Source organism: Strix uralensis, chromosome 23, assembly GCF_047716275.1.
Source record: "Strix uralensis isolate ZFMK-TIS-50842 chromosome 23, bStrUra1, whole genome shotgun sequence".
NCBI lineage: Eukaryota > Metazoa > Chordata > Aves > Strigiformes > Strigidae > Strix > Strix uralensis.
In genome coordinates, this window is record NC_133994.1 from 6256800 (window position 1) to 6275888 (window position 19089).

At 44.7% G+C, this 19089-nt stretch overlaps 1 protein-coding gene across 1 annotated transcript; it reads left to right on the forward strand.

Annotated features, from left to right (window-relative positions):
* Positions 1-499: 499 nt before the first annotated feature.
* PLOD1 (procollagen-lysine,2-oxoglutarate 5-dioxygenase 1) lies at positions 500-18984 on the forward strand. The gene is made up of 19 exons (XM_074892974.1): positions 500-767; positions 5283-5374; positions 5884-6020; positions 7250-7413; positions 7871-7983; positions 9708-9771; positions 10872-10969; positions 11312-11413; positions 11514-11645; positions 11925-12046; positions 12725-12829; positions 13266-13391; positions 14207-14348; positions 14881-14994; positions 15272-15337; positions 15690-15794; positions 16182-16328; positions 16621-16746; positions 17019-18984. Exons 1-19 carry the CDS (start codon positions 686-688, stop codon positions 17172-17174), a joined length of 2193 nt encoding a protein of 730 aa, XP_074749075.1. The 5' UTR covers positions 500-685; the 3' UTR covers positions 17175-18984.
* The last annotated feature ends 105 nt before the right edge of the window (positions 18985-19089 follow it).

Below are 19089 nucleotides of genomic sequence, written 5' to 3' on the forward strand. Positions count from 1 at the left end.
TAAATGTAAGACTTCAAGAAGTATGTATAGCCAGAGAAAAACAGTTTGTATAGGCGACAAGACGGCAGCAGGTTTTGTGTTTGCCAAGAAAAAGCACGTGGTGAGGTGACAGGTGGAAAGAAGGTATTCGATAAGGGCTTCCAGTTTCCAGAGCCGTGCATAATCCATTCCTGGTTTGCTTTTTTCACGCTTCATGACTTGTGTCAGCCAGAACTGCAGCTGGCCAGAGAGCGGGCCCCCTCCTCCTCGCCAGGCTCACGCCTGCTGAACGCGTGTCTCTCCCCTGCGGATCCCTGGCCCGGTGAACCCGGCCCGAGGCGTGCGGGACCCCGCGCCCCAGGTGAAGTTGCCGCAGGTCGCGTCCCCGCACAAGGCAGATGTTACCCGGCTCCGCACACGCTCCGGCCCCCCCGCCCAGCTTCCTGCTCCCCCTCCCAGCCCGGCCCCAGCTGCCTCCCCGCCTCTCGCGGGGGCCGGGGCGGCTCGGGAGGAGGAGCCGCCGCCTCCCCGCTTCCTCCGCCCGTCCCCGCCGGGCGGGTCTGGTGCGTGGCACAGGCTCCGGCAGCCCCCGGAGCTTTCTGGAGGCGCCGGGTCCCTGCGGAGCGGCTCCCGGGTGGGTCCCGCAGGCTGCGCCGCCCGTCGCTATCGGCTCCCGGGCCGGGATCCAGGCGGGGAAGTCGCCTCCATGGTGCCTCCGGCGGTGCTGCTGCCCTGGGCGGTGCTGGCGCTGCTCGGGGCGGAGGGCGGCGGAGCCTCCGCGCAGGAAGGTAACGGGGAGGGGGGTGGGGGGGTGTCCGCTGCGGGGCGGCGGGCGGGGAGCGGCAGCTCGGGGAGCTGGCGGCAAGGCTGGGGGGCGGGCGCACCCGCCCGGGCTGCCACCGCTGTCCTGAGCGCTCGGAGGCAGCGCCCGACCTGAGCCCCTGGGCGGCATCGGGAGCCTGCTGCCGGCTCCCGCGCTGGCGGGGGATCCTCGGCACATGCTTCCTCAGCGCCGCCTCAGCTCCGCACAGGCAGCTCCGAGTTGTGCGAGGCGAGCCTCGGACACCATTTCATCCCAGTGGAGTCCTCGCACTCCCTTGGGTTGCGCCCCACCTGGGTCAGCCCTTCCTGCTTTTGAATTTACACAGTTCAAGAGTTAGGTGACAGGGAGCGATTGATCCCAGACTGGCCACGCAGTGACCTGAGAGCCAGGATGCTCCTAAAATAACATCGCTCTATCCCCACATACACGGTTGGTAGATGCTCTGAGGAGTAGTTGGTAGAACAGTAGAGGATTGGGGCAGCTACAGAACGACTGCAGGCTGACAAAGAGATTCTCACACTGTCACTCTGCCAAGAAGTTTGAATAATTGTCTTCATTAGAGAAGTGGCAATTAAGAGTAGATTTCATCTTGTTACCTAGAATCTTTCCCTTCACAATATGTGATTCTGGTATAATTACCTTTACTATATATATTACTTAATAATAATAGAGTTAATGTTTATCCATGGGAGTGTTAGAAGGGGAGTTCTTTAGCCGTAGTGGCATAACTAAAGCAAATTAGTTTCAGCATTTAGGATAACAGGCAAATATAAGTAAGAAAATAATCTCTCTGCACTCTCCTGCCTTCCTTACACACTCCAATTTTCCATGTTTTTGGTAAGGTTTTAGAGCTCACTAGAGATATAAAATTGAGTGCTGGGAAAAAGGAATGAGGTGTGTTGGTTAGGAAGGGGGATTTGGAATTAACTGCTTTCTGAACTCGTCACTTCTGGCATGGCTCAAAGAAAAAATGCCTTACCTTTTCTGTGCCTCAGCTCCCACAGAGTAATACGAGAATAACGATACCTATCTTCTCTCTTCTATGTTCTTCTAGATCTGTGCAAAAGCTCTAAGCATAGTTATTTGTAGTTAATTGAATCTTTAAAAGAAAACTTTCATAAATGTAAATTTAATACAGAGATTGTGTTACCCTGCACTGATTTTTTTCTATTTGATCCCTGTATTAATGGTATTCTCTTGCACGCTATCTTGACAGGAAGTGGCACAGTAAGATTTCCCAAAGCACAGCCTAGGGATAAATTAATTCCTTGTCCTGAAATGCAGCTGCAGCTGTGCTTTCCCTGTAGAGTCAGAGCAGAAGTAAATAAATTTTTTGTTACTGAACTCATCTTGTCACTGATTTTTACTCTTTGTAAAAACTCAGAAGTCTGCCCGGTCATTTCACTGTGATATTGATATCAGAGTCCCTGTTCCAGTGCTTTGTCCCTACAGGATCCTTTTCATCTGTAGCGCTCCAAAACCGTCACAAAAGTGGTGAATGTCCTCTATTACCATTCTACAGATGGAAAAACAGAGGAGGATTGACTCCTTGCTCCATAGCAGAGCTAGCAGTATGGTCCAGGTCTCCTCGTTCCTAGTCCAGTGCTTTCTTCGTTAACCACAGTGTTCATATTTTGCACCCATACCATCATTAAATGTATTTATACGATGCCTAATTGTCAGCATGGCCCAAGGAGTCTCTGGGTCCAGGAGGCCCAGCTTAACAGAATAGGCTACCATTTGTGCCTATGGAGAGTAACTGTGACATGGAAAATAGGGAAGCATAAATCTGCTTCTGGAGGTTTTAAAATGCCTGCATGTGATACTGAAAGTAAAAGGGTTTACTGCTCTGTCTCTAGAAATACCTAGCATCAGCTGCACCAGTGTTCAGCAAAATCTTCGAGAAAGAGAAAAAAGGGTTAAAGGAGAAGGAGCAGAGGCAGCATAGCTCGGCACAAGCCTCTAGTACTGGACTGAAGGAATGTCTCTTGGGATGGAAAGCTCTCGCTACTGCAGAGACTTCTCAGAACAAAAACTGAGCTTAATGCCTCTTAGAGTCCTACCCCCACAGACCAGTAATGAGAAGGAAATCTCTAACTTGAAATTCTGCTGGGGAGATTAATTGTCTCTGTGCTGGCTTTTCCATGCTCCAGTGCGTTCACACGCTGCACAGTGAAACCTTTTCTGTCTTAGAAATAGGACACCGCTTCCTGTTCACCCCTGTGAGCCTTTAGCTCTCGCATCTTGTCCAGCAGACTTCTGGCAGTCGTATCATAAACAGTTTGTTGCATTCTTCGGGTGGTGGCATGAGAATGAATCGGTGGTCTATTTAATGTGAGATGCCTGAGAATTCAGGCTGAAATAATTGCAGAGCAGTCAGGCTCATTTCTTTCTTTCCTTCTCTTATCATTATCATATGCTTTCAGGTACTAGAATTTGATGTTTGTCTTTACATTCCTCTCTGGCAAGGCCACATTTGCCCTCCTCTTCTCTGACAGTATGATCCTCACCTTCTCAGAAACCATGAGCTTAGAGCTATATAATAAAGCCACCATGGTTTTCTGCATGCCATTGTGTGGCTAGAAACTTTAACATATGGCTTTAACATATTCCCTGAGGAGATACATATTTTACTCTTTATTTGCACCCTTTGACTGGACAGGACACAAGGAACTGGAGTGTGCTGGAGGGGCTGGATTAGGAATGCACTTCATACATCTAAAAATCTGCCTTTAAAAACTGCACAAATGCAGCATTTGTGTTCTTGTATTTATCACTCCCTTTGTCTGAATGTCTAACAAAATACAATTAGAACTGACCTTCTATTGACTGTTCTCAATCTCTCTTTTTATTCTGATGCAGGTAAAGGATTTTAGGAATTTCCTTGGGAACATCCTCTTTCTTCCTAAGTTGGAGTCTTACACTTATTTTTCACTTCTGCTGCCTTTGTTGGGTCTATTTAGGACTCTGGCTCCTAGATCTGTCCTCTCTAAGATCAGACAGAATATCGGTTTGGGTACACTAGGAAGGTGCATCTGGTACATCCATTGAAAAAAATCATTATTCCAAAAGAAGCCTGTTCAAGCCAAGAAAATGTGCTTTCAGTTTTTCCTGGTATTTTCTGATGTTCAAATCAGATGACCAGTATTCATATTTAGACACTGTTGCCAGAGCCTATACAAATTCCTACTTAAGCAAAAGTGTAAGATGAAGTATAGCATTTAATCATTACAATGAAGAATCCAGAGCTTTTATATAAAAATCCTATTCTAGTGCTACTACAGAGGAACTTCTGAAAGAGAGCTTCAGGATTTAGCTTTGTCATTTTTAAGGGATTGGAAATGAAAAGGAAGTTTGGAAGGAGAATGTAAACGAAAGTTATGTCAGAATTAAATTCACATTGTGTATGTATGAAAAAATCTGGAAGACACCTCAGGAATGCAGTAGAAAATTGGAGCAGCCATGAAGAGCGAATAATAACATTCAGCCTAATTTTGGTCTTCCCTATACCCAGTCAATGCTGAGTAACAAAAAGGCAACTCTGTGGGGAACAGGAAGCTAATTGCGCTAAATGGATGACTTCCAAATGGGCATTTTGTAGTAGTTCTATTTTTTATCTTCAAGTTTAATTTCCTTCATACTCTGAGAGAAGAGAAATGTAGCTTTCAATAGGCAGGGCAAAAAACCACTTAATATGTTATATTTTCTTTTTCGAGCTCATAACTCAGGCAATTAAATTGTATCTTTACATAATCTCTCATTTTATACCCAGGACCAAGTTCTAATCTCTGTTGCAAAGGAACAGTCTTGCTTGTGGTGCAATTAGTTTTGCGTTCTTCAATCAAACACTGAAATTTGAGAGCACCTTTGCCGTGTTCTGTCCCCTGTGATAGTTAGTTCCTCCAGTAAAACACTGGCTACATCCACACTTTCTTTTTTTCTGTCTACGAATCTTTGATGAGTTGGTGCCAAGAAAATGCAGGCAGCAAATAAGTAGCATTTGAAGCAGGTTTTCTTCTTGAGGTTGAAGCTTTGTGGGCAGTGAGAACGCCTATATTGCTTAACATTGTAGAGTGTAGAGAGGTGTAAGCAAGCTGTTTTGTTCTCAGCAGGATATGGTAGCTCCACAGGTAGACTATCTCTCTTGCCTGATTTAAAATGAACCTGGACATGTGTCAGTGTCACATAGAACAGATGTAACCTGTGTCCATGAACAGCAGTGACTGACTGTGCAAAAGTTGGGACTCCTGGATTCTGTTGCTGGATTCATGATCAACTTAAAGAATGTACTGGGGAAAGTCACTCTGCTTCTCAGTGGTTGGATTTTGACTTCCCTTTGTCAAATCTGTCAAGTGCCTTTAAGACTATTGATCCCTACCTTGACTCAGTATCTGATAGTAAAGCCTCTTCGTTAGGTATGGGACGGCTGGTTGTGAAAACAACGCAAGTTGACTGTGTCTCTGCTTTCTCCTATGTGCAGAAAACCTGCTGGTCCTTACTGTTGCCACCAAGCAGACTGAGGGATTCCAGCGCTTTAGAAGATCAGCTCGATTCTTCAACTACAAAGTCCAGGTGATGGCTAGCAGCCTCAGTGGTGGTTGGTCAAAGGGAATTTTGAAGTGTGAAATGAATAAGACCTGTCCTCAGAGTGATTAAATAAAAGTTCAAGAGAGGACGCACCTACTCAGCTGGCTGAAAAATACTGTGACTGGGGCATTTCTGCAGCAGTCTTTTATTCCATCCTGAGTGTTGGCTTGAGATGAAAACCACAACTCCTGCTCAGGAGAGCCCCATGGCACTTTTCCATTGCAGTGCCAAAACACACAGTGCAGAGTGTGCTCCTGTCCCTGTTGCTGAGAGTGCTTTGTTACTGTGCGACATGTTGCTCTGACTGTCCATCCCAGAGAATGGTTCAAAGGCTGGCTTATCTACCTAATCCAATTGTCCTGATGCTGGTTTTTTTTGTTGTGATTTGCACAGGGAATTATCGGGACCAGTAAAGTTGTGGGTTCTGGTCCTTTCCTGTGAGTCTTGCTGGGAAAGTGACATGTTCAGTAGACCCTGTGCCTGTCGTTGTTTAGGTGCTGGGGCTGGATGAGGAATGGAAGGGTGGAGATGACAAGAAGCCAGCGGGAGGTGGGCAGAAGGTCCGTCTCTTGAAATCAGCTTTGAAGCAGTATGCGGATAAGGAAGACTTGATCATCCTTTTTGTAGAAAGGTAATGGGTTGGAAAGTATTTGCCGTGAACTGAATCATAAGGCTGATTGAACAGGTTCTTACTAAGAAGAAATTAACTGAAATTAATTAAGAAATTATTTTTGGAAGGTGTGTCCAGACCTCCTCTGTTTTTTAATCCCTGAATTCTCTGCAGTTGCCTAAGCTGCATGCGTGGCAGCTGGAAAGGTCTGATCAGAATAGGCTGATTCCAACTTTTGCATAAAGTTGATAGCATTATACCTGTTTCTGCCAGAGTGGAATTTGGCTGCCCCGATCTGCAGAGAATGAGCAGACAATTTCTGTGGATCTAGGCAGGCCTTTCTTACCAGAATTATTTGTTTTATAAGGTGAGGCAGCCTGCAACACAATCCTGAGAGCCAAGAATTAGTCTGCCAGAGAAATGTGAAGAGGGAAAGGATAGTTTGGAGTCTCAGTGTCTTTTCATATGCCCAGCAACAGGCAAGGCTGGGATCCCTGTTATCTGCCTCTAGCTCCCACGGCAGGGAGATCATCTTTTGCAGCTCTGAGTGTCTACGTGTGTTTAGAGAAGTTGGGAATGATTAATCTCTGGAATGAGTGACTTTTTCACTCACCAGAATGAGTCTGAAGTATGCAAATCCTCTTGCAGAAAATGCAGGTCTCATTCTGGGAGTGTTAGCTGGGAATTAGTCAGTTCTACCCACTACTGAAGAGATAGCGGCTGGAGTGCAGCATCCAGTGACTGGTGTCCAATATAGGTTCCTCCTGAAGATTTGCAGAGAGCTCAGTGGAGAGTGGCAGGATGCCAAAAGATGTAAAAAGCATGACCTGTGGGTTTGTTTAATCTAGAAAGGAATGGCAGAGTAATTCTTCCTCCAATAAGTATAGAGTTGTTACAAATAGTGAGGACACCAGGGCTTCACAGTTCCAAATGGGGGAAAAGCAAGAAGAGATCAGCATGTTTTGCAGCTTGGAAGATTTGTTTTTATCATCAGTTAAAACTTTGTAAAACTAAGAACAAGTGTAAGTTGCCCCAAGCCAGTGTGGAATCTTCTGCAGTGAAAAGTGACACCTTCCACTCTATGAATAAGATTGCACTTTAATTAGCTATAATTATGACAAAAAATGTCATACTGTGAAGCAGAACTAAATGAAAGGGATTCCTAAAGAATTAGCTGTTTCTAGAAACTTTTCACGCTGACATGTTTTTCTGATTCCATTCCTTTCTGTCCCTTTCTTGTCTGTCTTTAGCTATGATGTACTTTTTGCTTCGGGCCCCACAGAATTGCTGAAGAAGTTCAAACAGGCCAAGAGCAAGGTGGTCTTCTCAGCAGAGAACTACATCTATCCTGACAGAAAGCTGGAAGCCAAGTACCCTCAGGTGCGAGATGGAAAGCGCTTCCTGGGTTCTGGAGGTAAGACACAGAATCTTCTTTCAACTGAGAACCTCTCAGAAGTAACAAGCGACCAGGTGTGGAAAGCTTCTTTCAAGAAGACGGTGCAAACTGAAGTCCTGGGCATAACTGGCTATAATGGAAAGACTAACAATGCTCCTGTCTTTTACCTGCAGGAGGGGACATAGCTATGGATTGCCTGTAGAGGATAGGAACCTGTTCCCTATCCCTTCTCCCTTTTCAGTGAGACTTGTCATTCAGGGTGTGGGTATCTGAGCTTTTCTGATGCTGAAGATTACAGGTTTGATCCTGGTGTCATTCCATGTCAGGAATTGCCTTTGCTGAAAGCTGGTGTATCTCTGCAGCACACAGGGTGGAGTGAGACTTTGTGTGAAAGGAGTGAGAGTATGTGTATACAGGAGTACTTCCCTTTTTTGATTGTCTGGGTTGAAACATCCCTTTGTACTTATTCCGACAGGATTCATAGGTTATGCTCCAAACCTGAAGAAGCTTGTGGAGGATTGGAAAGGACAGGATGATGACAGTGACCAGCTCTTCTATACGAATGTCTTCTTGGATCCAGAAAAAAGAGTAGGTGGAGCTAGATTTTTTTGATTAGGAAGAGAAACATTGCTGTTAATCCTCTGTGCAGTATCCCTGTTGACAGTAAAGAAGCTAATCACAGATGTATCGATGCTTAATTACTGCTCTGGCATCCTTAGACAGAAAAGGCCAGTAGTATGTCTAGTTATCCATTTCCCTTCTGAAAATTTGCGTTTCAGTCACTACCCCTTTGTTCTGTTATTAGCCATTTTTATCTTTAAGCTTAAAATGTGGCTGGGAAGATAGATGTCTTAAAACAAGTCTTACTGGAAACTCATACCAATATCTGTATGTGCTGATGTTTAAAGCTACTGAGTGTGGCAGAACTAACCAGCCTCCTCCCAGGGGATGTGAAACCCAGACTTTAAGTCTGTATCTTCCCTGCAGAGTGCAGTGCTGACTTAGAGATGTCCAACTTGGCACTAAAGCTTGTTTTTGGTAAAGGGGCAGATGACGCCTGAGCAGATTTGAGGTGATGAAAGGGACCAAGGTTCACAGCCTTTTAGTTGCTTTGTGCCACAGGACAGGGACCGTGGGCATCACAGTGGGTAGCTCTGCTAGAACAAAGGGGCTCCCACTGCCTTCAGCAAACACCTCCAGATCCTGGCCGACAAAATGTGCGTCAGCCTATGTAGCATGCCACGTAACATCATACAGAAGTCTGGAAAGGACCCTGGAAGCGTCATTGTGATTCCAGCACCATGTGGTGTGCTGGCCGAATCATCCAGCCTACGGGGTGATTCCACTTCCGTTGTCCCTGCCCAGTTCTGCATTACGCACTGCACTCTGTCCCTGAGGGACACCACAGATGCAGCAGAACTAAGAAGTCAAACTGTAACAGTAAAGTCAAGCACAAACTGCTTTCAGACTGATTAGAGAAGGAGTTGCACTTTTTCACCAGCAGGGCTGGTAAAAAATTCAGAACAGCTGCACTTTTTTACTTCCCTGAATCTGAATATGGCCCATGATATTTTAGCGTGAACAGTTCCTTTAATGTTCTCATCTGCAGTTCTGGCCCTGTGCCCCACAAAGGCTGAGTAATTCCACTGAGTTGGCGTTTAGACAGCGAATGTTAGCACCCTGCTGTCCTTTCCAGTAATCAATCTTAACGGATGCCTGGAGGGACACTGAACTCTGTTAAATCAGAGCTGGGTTTTAGTCTGACAAAAATCCATTCAGAGTGTCACTTGCAGCAGGGGATAAAAACAAAGATTGCACAAGCTGGCCTTGTGCCCTTACTGTGTTCTGGTTTGACACCGGTACCTGGGGCAACACTTGGGGTAACGCTTGCCCTGTGGATAGATGGCAAGAAACTCTTCACAGCAGATGTTTTTGCTAGATGTTTTGTTAGATGTGTTTGCAGATGTTTGGCACTCCTGCATATTATACATGGGTTTTATATGACACTGCTGCAAGTGTGCTTCATTAATATGCTGCGTATTATTATTGGCACACACACAGCAGCTTTAAAATGTTTATTTGCATGGTTTTGCCTAATATAATATCTTTAAATTGTTTTAGAAAATGACAAATTGACTCAGATCAAGTGAAAATGAGGATTAGCTGGGAGTGTTTTAGGCTTCAGAGCTTGGAGAGTATGGAAATTATTATAGGAATGTAATATATCTTCGCTCAGCATAGGGTCTCTCACATGTAAAGAATGGATGCCCACTTGTATTCTAATTAAGGTTATTTATCTCATTCTTTTAAAGGAAAGTGTCAACATCAGTCTAGACCAAAGAAGCCGGATCTTCCAAAACCTAAATGGAGCATTAGGTGAGATGGAAGAAGGAAGCTCATTTCTCCTTAGAATGCAACTGCATGTTGACACCAGAAATAAAGTTGTGGCTGAAGGGATTAAATTTCAGAAATTCTTGTCCCTGCAGAATAAGCTTCACTAAAAAGTCTCTGCCATGCTTCTGGAATTTATTTGCATTTCCACTGCAACCAACTAGGTTTCCCTTGCAATTCCCTCTTCACCAGGGGGGAATGCAGGTCAGGTTTTCCATCTTACACCTCCTTACCACTTTGATCTCCAAGCATGTCGGATTGCATTAGCCTTGGGGATTGAAACTGGGAGGGACTTTCAGTGCAAGTAACAACACACAAGGTGCCTAGGGCTTGCCTGTCTTTCCGCTTCAGAACTGTCTGGAATGCCACAGAAGGTGAGATGCAGCCAGATATTGCCTGTGAGCACTCACTGACCGTACCAGGCTTCTGACCTGACCCGCTGATTGATTGATATTGCTAGTCCTGGCAAAAGTAATTCACTTACTCTCCTGACACTACTGCCTAATATTTTCAGTTTATAGTCTTGCACCACTCTGTCTTTATTCCAGCCAGGTAAAAGATTATAACAACAGTGTAGTTTTGACTTCTGTGCTCATTATAACAGTGATAGACTGGAGCTTGGGTCTGTCCTAGTCTGTTTTCCAAAGGATTTTGTGTGGTTGTGTTGAGACATCTTGGATATCTGTGCCAGCAGGGTGGACTTTTGTCAGGGGTGAAAAAGAGAGACAGCAGGTACCTAGGATGCTTAGGTGAGAAGGGCTTGACTCCTCCCTGGCCATTGATAGCCTTCCTCACTGCACAGTTTGTCAGTGCCAGATTTGAAAGACTGTTTCAGTGTGGCTTCTGCCAGTTCCCAGTAGAAGGTGTATTTGCCAGCCCAGCCATCCTCCTGCTACCTCACAGGATCATTTTGAACATTTTTTTCTCCTCTCTGGATGTGGTCTGTAGCTCTTAAACTACTTGTGCATGGTTATCCACATTCATGCTTTCATCTTTCAGCAGTTGTTCACTAGAATTGAGGCATTGTGCTGCTAATTATCAATAAAAGCCTTCCCCTGATAACATGATGGCATTGTCATTTCCAGATGAGGTAGTTCTGAAGTTTGAAAACTCACGAGTGAGAGCAAGAAACTTGTTGTATGACACTCTGCCTGTGGTGATTCATGGAAATGGACCCACCAAGGTAAGTGGGCATCCTGAGAGAAAAATTTGTTATGTATTTGTTGCAAAGTGACCCTTGAGGCTCCAGTGTATCAGGTTACTGTCTTCCTATATATTGACTTTCCCTGTGTGCATTTATATTTGAGAAACAGTAAGTGGTCCACGTCCATAGCAGCAAGATGTGTCTGGTTCAAAGTTGAACGTGTAATTGAACCCTCAGGCAGTCACACTTTTCAGATTCTTTAGTCCAAGAAGAAGGTAAATGAAGTTCTGATGAAATATGATCTTACACTGGGGGTGAATGCAAAGAAACTCCCCTGCCCTTTAATGCGTAACGTGGCAAATTGCCTTTTGCCTTTTGCAGCTGCAGCTGAACTACCTGGGAAACTACATTCCTCAAATATGGACATTTGAGACTGGCTGCACTGTGTGTGATGAAGGTCTGCGAAGCCTCACAGGGTTTAAGGTAAGGCTGATGTCCAATGCTTTCAAGTCTTACAATAGGATCTTATGTGTCTGACGTGGTACATGAGCCACCACTTCTCTCCTCTTCTCACTGAATGTAGGATGAGGCATTGCCAATGATTCTGATAGGCATTTTCATCGAGCAGCCCACCCCATTCCTCTCCCAGTTTTTCTTGCGGCTTCGTAACCTTCATTACCCAAAGCAACGAATCCAGCTCTTCATTCACAACCATGTAAGTAAAGTTGTCCTGTGATGGTTTTAGCAAATGTGGGGAAAATGTATACTTCCTCCTGTACTCCAGGCACCTTTGCAACCTTTGACTGGACTTTCAGGCTCTGTAATCCCAGTGCTTATCTGCGATGGCGCCTATAAAATAGCTCCATGCAGCTGTACAGATGTGGAAGTGGGGAGAGATGTTGTTCATCTGGCTTGTCATTTTCAACAACAGGAGGCTGAGCAGCCTGGGATGAGCCCATCTTATCTGTTCTTCCTTATTTTTCCTTTGGCATAGGAGCAACATCACGTGATGCAGGTGGACTCTTTTGTTAAAGACCATGGCAAAGAATATCTCGCCATCAAAGTGATTGGACCAGATGATGAGGTGGAGAATGCTGAGGCGCGTAACTTGGGCATGTAAGTGAAGAGGCCCATACATGGTGGCTGGCAGAGTCAGCCTGTGTCCGAGCTAAGGCAATCTGTTTTTTCTGAGGATCATCACTGTCAAGTGGATGCTTCTCTTCTTTCAGTCACCCTTTTCTTTCAATTTTCCTAGCATTAACTCCCCGTGCCCATTATATATTGGGAAAAAAATCATCTTCAATACCAGCTCCCTTTCTCCAGTTTCAGAAATGAAGTTCCCCCTGGTCCTTTGCTCTGTTAGAAGGATAGCCCTGCCCTCATCAAGCAGTCTGTATGCCCAGTTGTAAATCACAAAGAATATGCACCTATATCTCTGAAAAGGAGGGGTGTAGTAGTAAAACTAAGAGCTAGTGGCAGGGTATCCTCCTCTCTGTGATCTGGAGGTGTGAATTTGAGCTCAAGTCTGGATAAATGGGAACCTCTTCATTCTGAGCTGAGGAAACAGTTTGCTAAATGTGATTTTGGCTGTGTCTCAGTGCCTGCTATTGGATACTGAATCTGATGTGCTTATATTATGCTAGGCCTCTGGATTATTACATTAAACTGAACTTTTCTGAGCATCCAGAAGAAAACCTTTAGACTACAAGGTGAAGGAATTCTTGGTGTTCTGTCCCTTGTCTTGCTCTGTTTTAGGAGGATTTTGATGTGACTTTTCTTGTTCTCTGGCTATAGGGATTTGTGCAGAAAGGATCCTGACTGTGACTATTACTTTAGCCTGGATGCTGAGATAGTTCTGAAGAACACAGAGACTCTAAGGATCCTGATCGAACAGAACAAGTGAGTTCTTTGGTCTGAGCAATCCTTACTGCTCATCTTTCACATGAAGAATACAGTGAGCTCTTTCCTCACTGAGATGTGTAAGGCCCTAGGAGAATTGTGTCAGAGGTAGAACGTTAGACAAACACCTCTTATTTAGTGTTTTTTTAACTGTAGTTGTAATCTCTGGATTTTAGGCAGTGGATATAAATCATCCCTAGTTTTTGTCTTTATATATTCACTAGAACAAATCGGATTTTAAGAGACCTGCTGCAGGGTGCAGTTGGAGAGGAGATTGTGACCATATTTGCCCTTTCTTATGTGGAATTTTATTCCAACACAGTTAACAGAAGCAGCAACCCTGGAAATGAGAGAGAGTCTGTGGTTTGTAAATCTTTTCCTTTTCTTGCTGTGGTAACATCCTGTCCTGCAATTCCTTTTCCTTTTGTGCTCACAGGCTGGTGATTGCCCCACTGGTAAGCCGTCATGAGAAGCTGTGGTCGAATTTCTGGGGAGCGCTGAGCCCTGATGGATACTATGCCCGCTCAGAAGATTATGTGGATATTGTTCAAAGGCGGAGGGTGTGAGTATGCAGAGAAAGCTTCTTACTGATATAATCCCTCAAATGTAAAGCTTGCTGCAGCACATTATCATCAAACTAGCTAATGCCAAAGAACTAGAGAGCACAGTGGAGCACTGCCTTTGTGTATAGAAAAGGAAAAGAAGTCTGTGCTCCCATTTGGAAGCTGCTCTATGTTCTCCCCTGAGCAGAGATGATACATACTTTGGGCAGATTTTCCTATAGGGTTTGAGAGTCCTGACTCTGCTGAAATCACTTCATCCTATTCATGTCATGTTTTCCCACCTGTGGATTATAGTTAGTGTGATCCTTAAAATCCTGCGAAGTGCTGTTTAATCTTTGTCGGTTAATCTTCATAAAATACCAGGTGATCCTTGAATGGAAGATTAACAAAATACAGTTGTTGGTTCGTTCATATTCTTGAGGGGCCCTCTTTTTTTTAGGCCATTATATGTGCGATAAATGCTGGAAATCAGCTTATGCAATTTTGGCTGGTTCAGTTTTTTTAAATCACTGAAAAAAAAAAGTTGATCTCTCTGGGAAGAGATTCAAGCCATTATGTCCCTTGCAAAAACACACGGTAGCAATTAATTACTTTCACAGTGGACTAGCATTTGTGCAGCTTAAAAGCTCTGGGCAATATAAGTGATTTTTCCTGGAATGACAATCCCTATTGGTATGATTTCTCCCTACTGTTCTGAGTTGGCTCATTTAGGCAAGCCTGGCTGAAGCTGCAGTGCTGCCTGCCATCCCGTCAACTCCAGCAGTTTCTGTCTTAGTGGTATTTCAAGTCTTACCCTCCTACCCCTGTGTTTCAGCGGGCTTTGGAACGTTCCCTACATCAGCAGTGTTTACATGGTTAAAGCCAAGGCTCTGCGGTCGGAGCTTGACCAGGGAGATCTCTTCCACAGTGGCAAGCTAGATGCTGACATGGCTTTCTGCCACAACGTTCGAAATCAGGTCAGTCGAGAGAGAGGCTGGCAGGGGAGAGCTGCGTGCCAGGGTGGAGGTGACAAGATTAAGTAGTTTCAAGGCATTCAGCTTTGCTGGGGCATGGGACAGGATGAACTGGTGTTATTCAGTACTGTGCAGGCTTGGACCAGTGTGGGATTTTTCTTTTGCTGTGAAACCACACAGAGCCAGCGACCACTAAATGTGGATAACATTTTCGTTCTTGGGCCTATTCAGGGCTGTTCTAAATGGGGTTGACAGGGTAAGAAGGAAGAACCTAATCACACAGCAGCTGCTCTGCTCTGCTTCCAACCCTGGCTGACAAGAGGTACAGAATTACTGGCTCTGGCTATAACCTCTCAAAGTTCCTCATACCCAGGGTGGGAATTAAACTGAAGGCCCACAGGAGAAAGAATGAGTAACTGAACAGCTTCGGCAGAGCCATCATCCATGAGGAACTGTCCAGTGCTTGTATTTCTTAGTGGCTCACAGAAATGTGAGGCCTGGAAACAAAGCTTGATTGTTTCCCCCTGTCCTGCAGGGAGTCTTTATGTACCTGACAAATCGGCATCAGTTTGGACACATACTATCCCTGGAGAATTATCAGACAACTCACCTCCACAATGACCTCTGGCAAATATTCAGCAATCCTGAGGTGAGAGAACCTGCATGCTCAGCAGGCTTAGCAATGTGGCATGTGAAGACTTGATGACTAGCTTCACCAATAGGGAAGGTCCAGGCTTTGTAATAACGACGTGTCTCAGGTGGGATGAGGAATGTAGTCACAGAATTTGAAAAGAGGATGTTTATGTGTTTCATAACATCTGCATCTTCAAAGCCTGTGAAATACTGCTGCACAAGTGCCTGGCCTTTCATTGCCTCTTTAACCAGGCCCCACAGAAATGACTGGTTTGCTTATCTTTTAACTGCAGGACTGGAGAGAAAAGTACATCCATGAAAACTACACAGCAGCTCTGAAAGGGAAATTGGTAGAAATGGTAAGAAAACATCACTCTTATCCAGCAGAATAGGAGATTAGCATCAGGACAATGCTTGTATCATCACAGTGGACGTTCTCAGGAATAAGCAGTTCAGCACGACCTCGTAGTCTTTGAAAACCAGAGGAAACATGACCTTGAAAGTATTTTTAGAGCCAAATCATTCTTCTAGAAGTGCATCTCCAGCTCTCTTAAGTGGAAGTGGGGCACATAAATCACAAGACAAATTTCTATCAACATTTTAGTTACTTTCCACTTAAACTGACTTGATCTACAATCAGTTTAGTCTTACTCCTTTTGCCTCGAGCACCTGTCCTTGTTTCTGCTGTTCTCACCTGTCTATTTCCTGCAGCCCTGCCCAGATGTGTACTGGTTCCCCATATTCACTGACACTGCCTGTGATGAGTTGGTGGAAGAAATGGAACATTATGGCCAGTGGTCCACAGGTGACAACACGGTAAGAAAAAGCAGGAGCTCTTTGATTTCTGTGTCATAACTTTACCCATGCATGTTTGGTGGCAGCAGTGCCTCCTGTAGGAAGGCATTAGATCTCACAGTTAAACCAGAAAACTGGAGGCAATACTTTTGTTCCTGATTAACTCCGTGATTTTGCATGTGTTCTTAAATCTGACTAGTTTTTCTGAGTCCACTTTAGTGTCCCCTGAAGCTACAGTGTTCAGCCCTTCTGATGGTAATATTGTTTACCTTAGGTTTTAATTATTGTTTGAAATGAGTTTTCCATCCTGGAAATTCTGATAAATAAACGTCATATTTAATTGTAGTTACCAGAACCAACAAGTGCAGGGTTCCCATCCTTATGGGTATTTTCATGATGCTATTTCAGGACAGCAGAATACAAGGAGGATATGAGAACGTCCCAACTATTGACATACACATGAACCAAATTGGCTTTGAAAGAGAATGGTATAAGTTTCTTCTGGACTATATTGCACCCATCACAGAGAAACTGTACCCTGGATACTATACCAAGGTATGTATACCTTAGCATCACAACTTGTGGTCAGCTCAACACCTCCTCCAGTTTCAACTCTGTGAAAAGCCTGCTAGAATCCTCTAGCAATATGCATACTGACCCCAGAGTATGACATAAGTGTACACATCAGGAAATACGCAATTTCCCAGTGACATTCTCCTGTCTTATTGTTGCCTTTCTCTCTTAGCAGTGGGATGCAATTTAAATATTATGCCCTGCTCTGCAGCTCAGTAGCCGTGGACTACTATAGCCCTGTAACAGATGTGCACTTTGTTCTTCTCTCCTGCAGACTCAGTTTGAGCTAGCCTTTGTGGTTCGCTACAAACCTGACGAGCAGCCCTCTTTAATGCCCCATCATGACGCTTCCACCTTTACCATTAACATTGCTTTGAACCGAGTTGGAATAGACTATGAGGTAAGTGTTTGCCAGTGTGTCAAGAATGCAGTACAGCCCCTTGAGCAGTCCAGGCAGATGAAAACCCTTTCTTTATCCATATCTGGCTTCTTCACACTAAGGATTGCAATGAATGACTGGGCTAGGGTAAAAAGAAGATTTTTAAATGCATCAGAACGTAGGAGATCTCTCAAACACCTTCTCACGCTTTCAGAAAGGCTGCCAGGAGAAGGCAAAGACCCTTTCCTTGAGGTGTTTTTACCAAGCTGATGTGTCTGGTTTGTCTCCATCAGGGAGGAGGCTGCCGGTTCCTGCGCTACAATTGCTCCATTCGAGCTCCACGGAAAGGGTGGACCCTGATGCATCCAGGACGCCTGACTCATTATCACGAAGGTCTTCCAACCACCAAAGGAACCCGTTATATCGCAGTGTCCTTTCTTGACCCCTAGAGCCATGCTTCACAGGAAAGACCTTTCCCTGGCCCTGCTCACTGCTGACTTTGAGTGGAAACAGGGAATGCTGCTGACAGTTTCTAAGGCATTGATCAAAGCTCTTTGAATATTGGTTTTTAACAATATTTTAAGACTCCACTACTGGAAGATCTCCCTCTCTGATACTGCAGGTAATATCTAGGAATATTGCTGTAGAATTTGGAAGGAGATTTTGTGCCTTCATTTTTGATTCTGCTCGTCATCCGCTGTTTCTTGGAAATGCGATTTACTTGAACCTTCACTGGTTGGTTGGCTTTACAAAAATGCTTTCTTGGACTGGAAATCCAGCTTTTTGGAGGCAAGTCACAAGCTGTCTCTCCAAGTAGCTGGAAGCCCATTTTCATCATTCAGCATATACAGGACTGGACATTAGACAATGATTCCTGGATACTATTCCAAATATAAACCAATCAGGGAGCTGACTCCACAAGTCATAACAGTTAAATGTCATACCAGATGCAGCTCTGAAGATCATCTGATTCCTTACCTCTTTGCAGTCCTTGGAAGCATATCACAAAGTTCAAAGCAGCAGCAGTGGCAATCTAGGTGCTTCCACTTAGCCAAAGGAAGGTCCGCTAATGGTACTTTACCTCTGGGATTAGGCTGAAGAGATAAAAGATAGCTTCCCTGTCTTCTATTACTGCAACTAAAAGGAGCATGCACACCCAGACAAATTCAGACCATGTTGGTATGCGTAGATAAAATCTAAGACAGGGAAGGCTGAGAACAAATAGATCAGTCAGGAGGGCTCCACTGCTGAATTGTCTCTGTTTTATCCCATGTTAAAATTGTCAAAAGCTCTAATCAGTCTCTGGATAACAACCCAGAAGCCCCAGTGGTCTTTGGTGGCCTCATTCCAGTTCTCAGAGATTGTTTTGATAATTTTCTTTGCATCTAATTTGAATGGGCCATCAAAGAGCTGTTCTCTGGTACTTAGAGGAAATCCTTAGTCAGTGTTTCTATTATTTGAGATTTCAAACCAAAACACTCCACTGCAGACACTTCTCCAGTGGGGTTGAAGCTGATAGAAATGTGTGGTTGGAAAGTGCTGAGAGATTGTGATGAGCTGATAGTATAAAAATCTGTCTAGACTAGGCCCATGGTTAGAGAGGGGAGAAACCTTTTTTGCCGTTGCCTGTGAGATACCTGCTCTGCTTATCAGACACCATTATGCTCTGGTTCTGCCAGACCCGTATGTTTCACGAGCAGTAAATTCACATCATGACTGTCCTTGCAAAAAAAAAAAAAATCTTCCTCTTAGCTCTCTGTGTCTCCAGCTTCTACTAATTGTCAGGTCTAGAGCCCCTTCATCTAGGATGGGTCACATTAATGCAGGCAGAATAGCTTTAGACGTGTAAATTCTGGCAGGGGACTTTATGCAATTTGAATGGACCTGGGGAAGGTGACATAGATCTTTTTCTGATGCTTTCCACACGCTTTTTAGGTCTTATTTCAAGGCTACACACTCAGGCGTGCCCAAGGGAGAAAAATCCAGGCAGGGACAATCAGTTTGAAAAGTAAAATAATAAATCTTGTTATGTGAAATCCAGAACTATCCGTTACCAAATGAAGGGACTTGATAGGCCAATCGTTGAGAAGATGTCGAAAAGGTGTATGTATTTATTCAGCAGGTTTTGTGGGTTTTTTTCACTTATTTTGTTGCGACTTTCCTCTGCCCAGTACGGTGATTGGAATTAATGACGAGTCTGTCTCACGGGATGTACAGTTTCAACCAGGGGAACTCGCATTAAACCCTTACCCCCCCCGGTGCCGCTCTCGCTGGTTTCATTCCTGGGGCGGGTACCGGCAGCCGCCGCCCCCCCCCCCCCCCCCGCCCCTCCCCGCGCCGGCGCCCTACAGACTACCGCGCCCA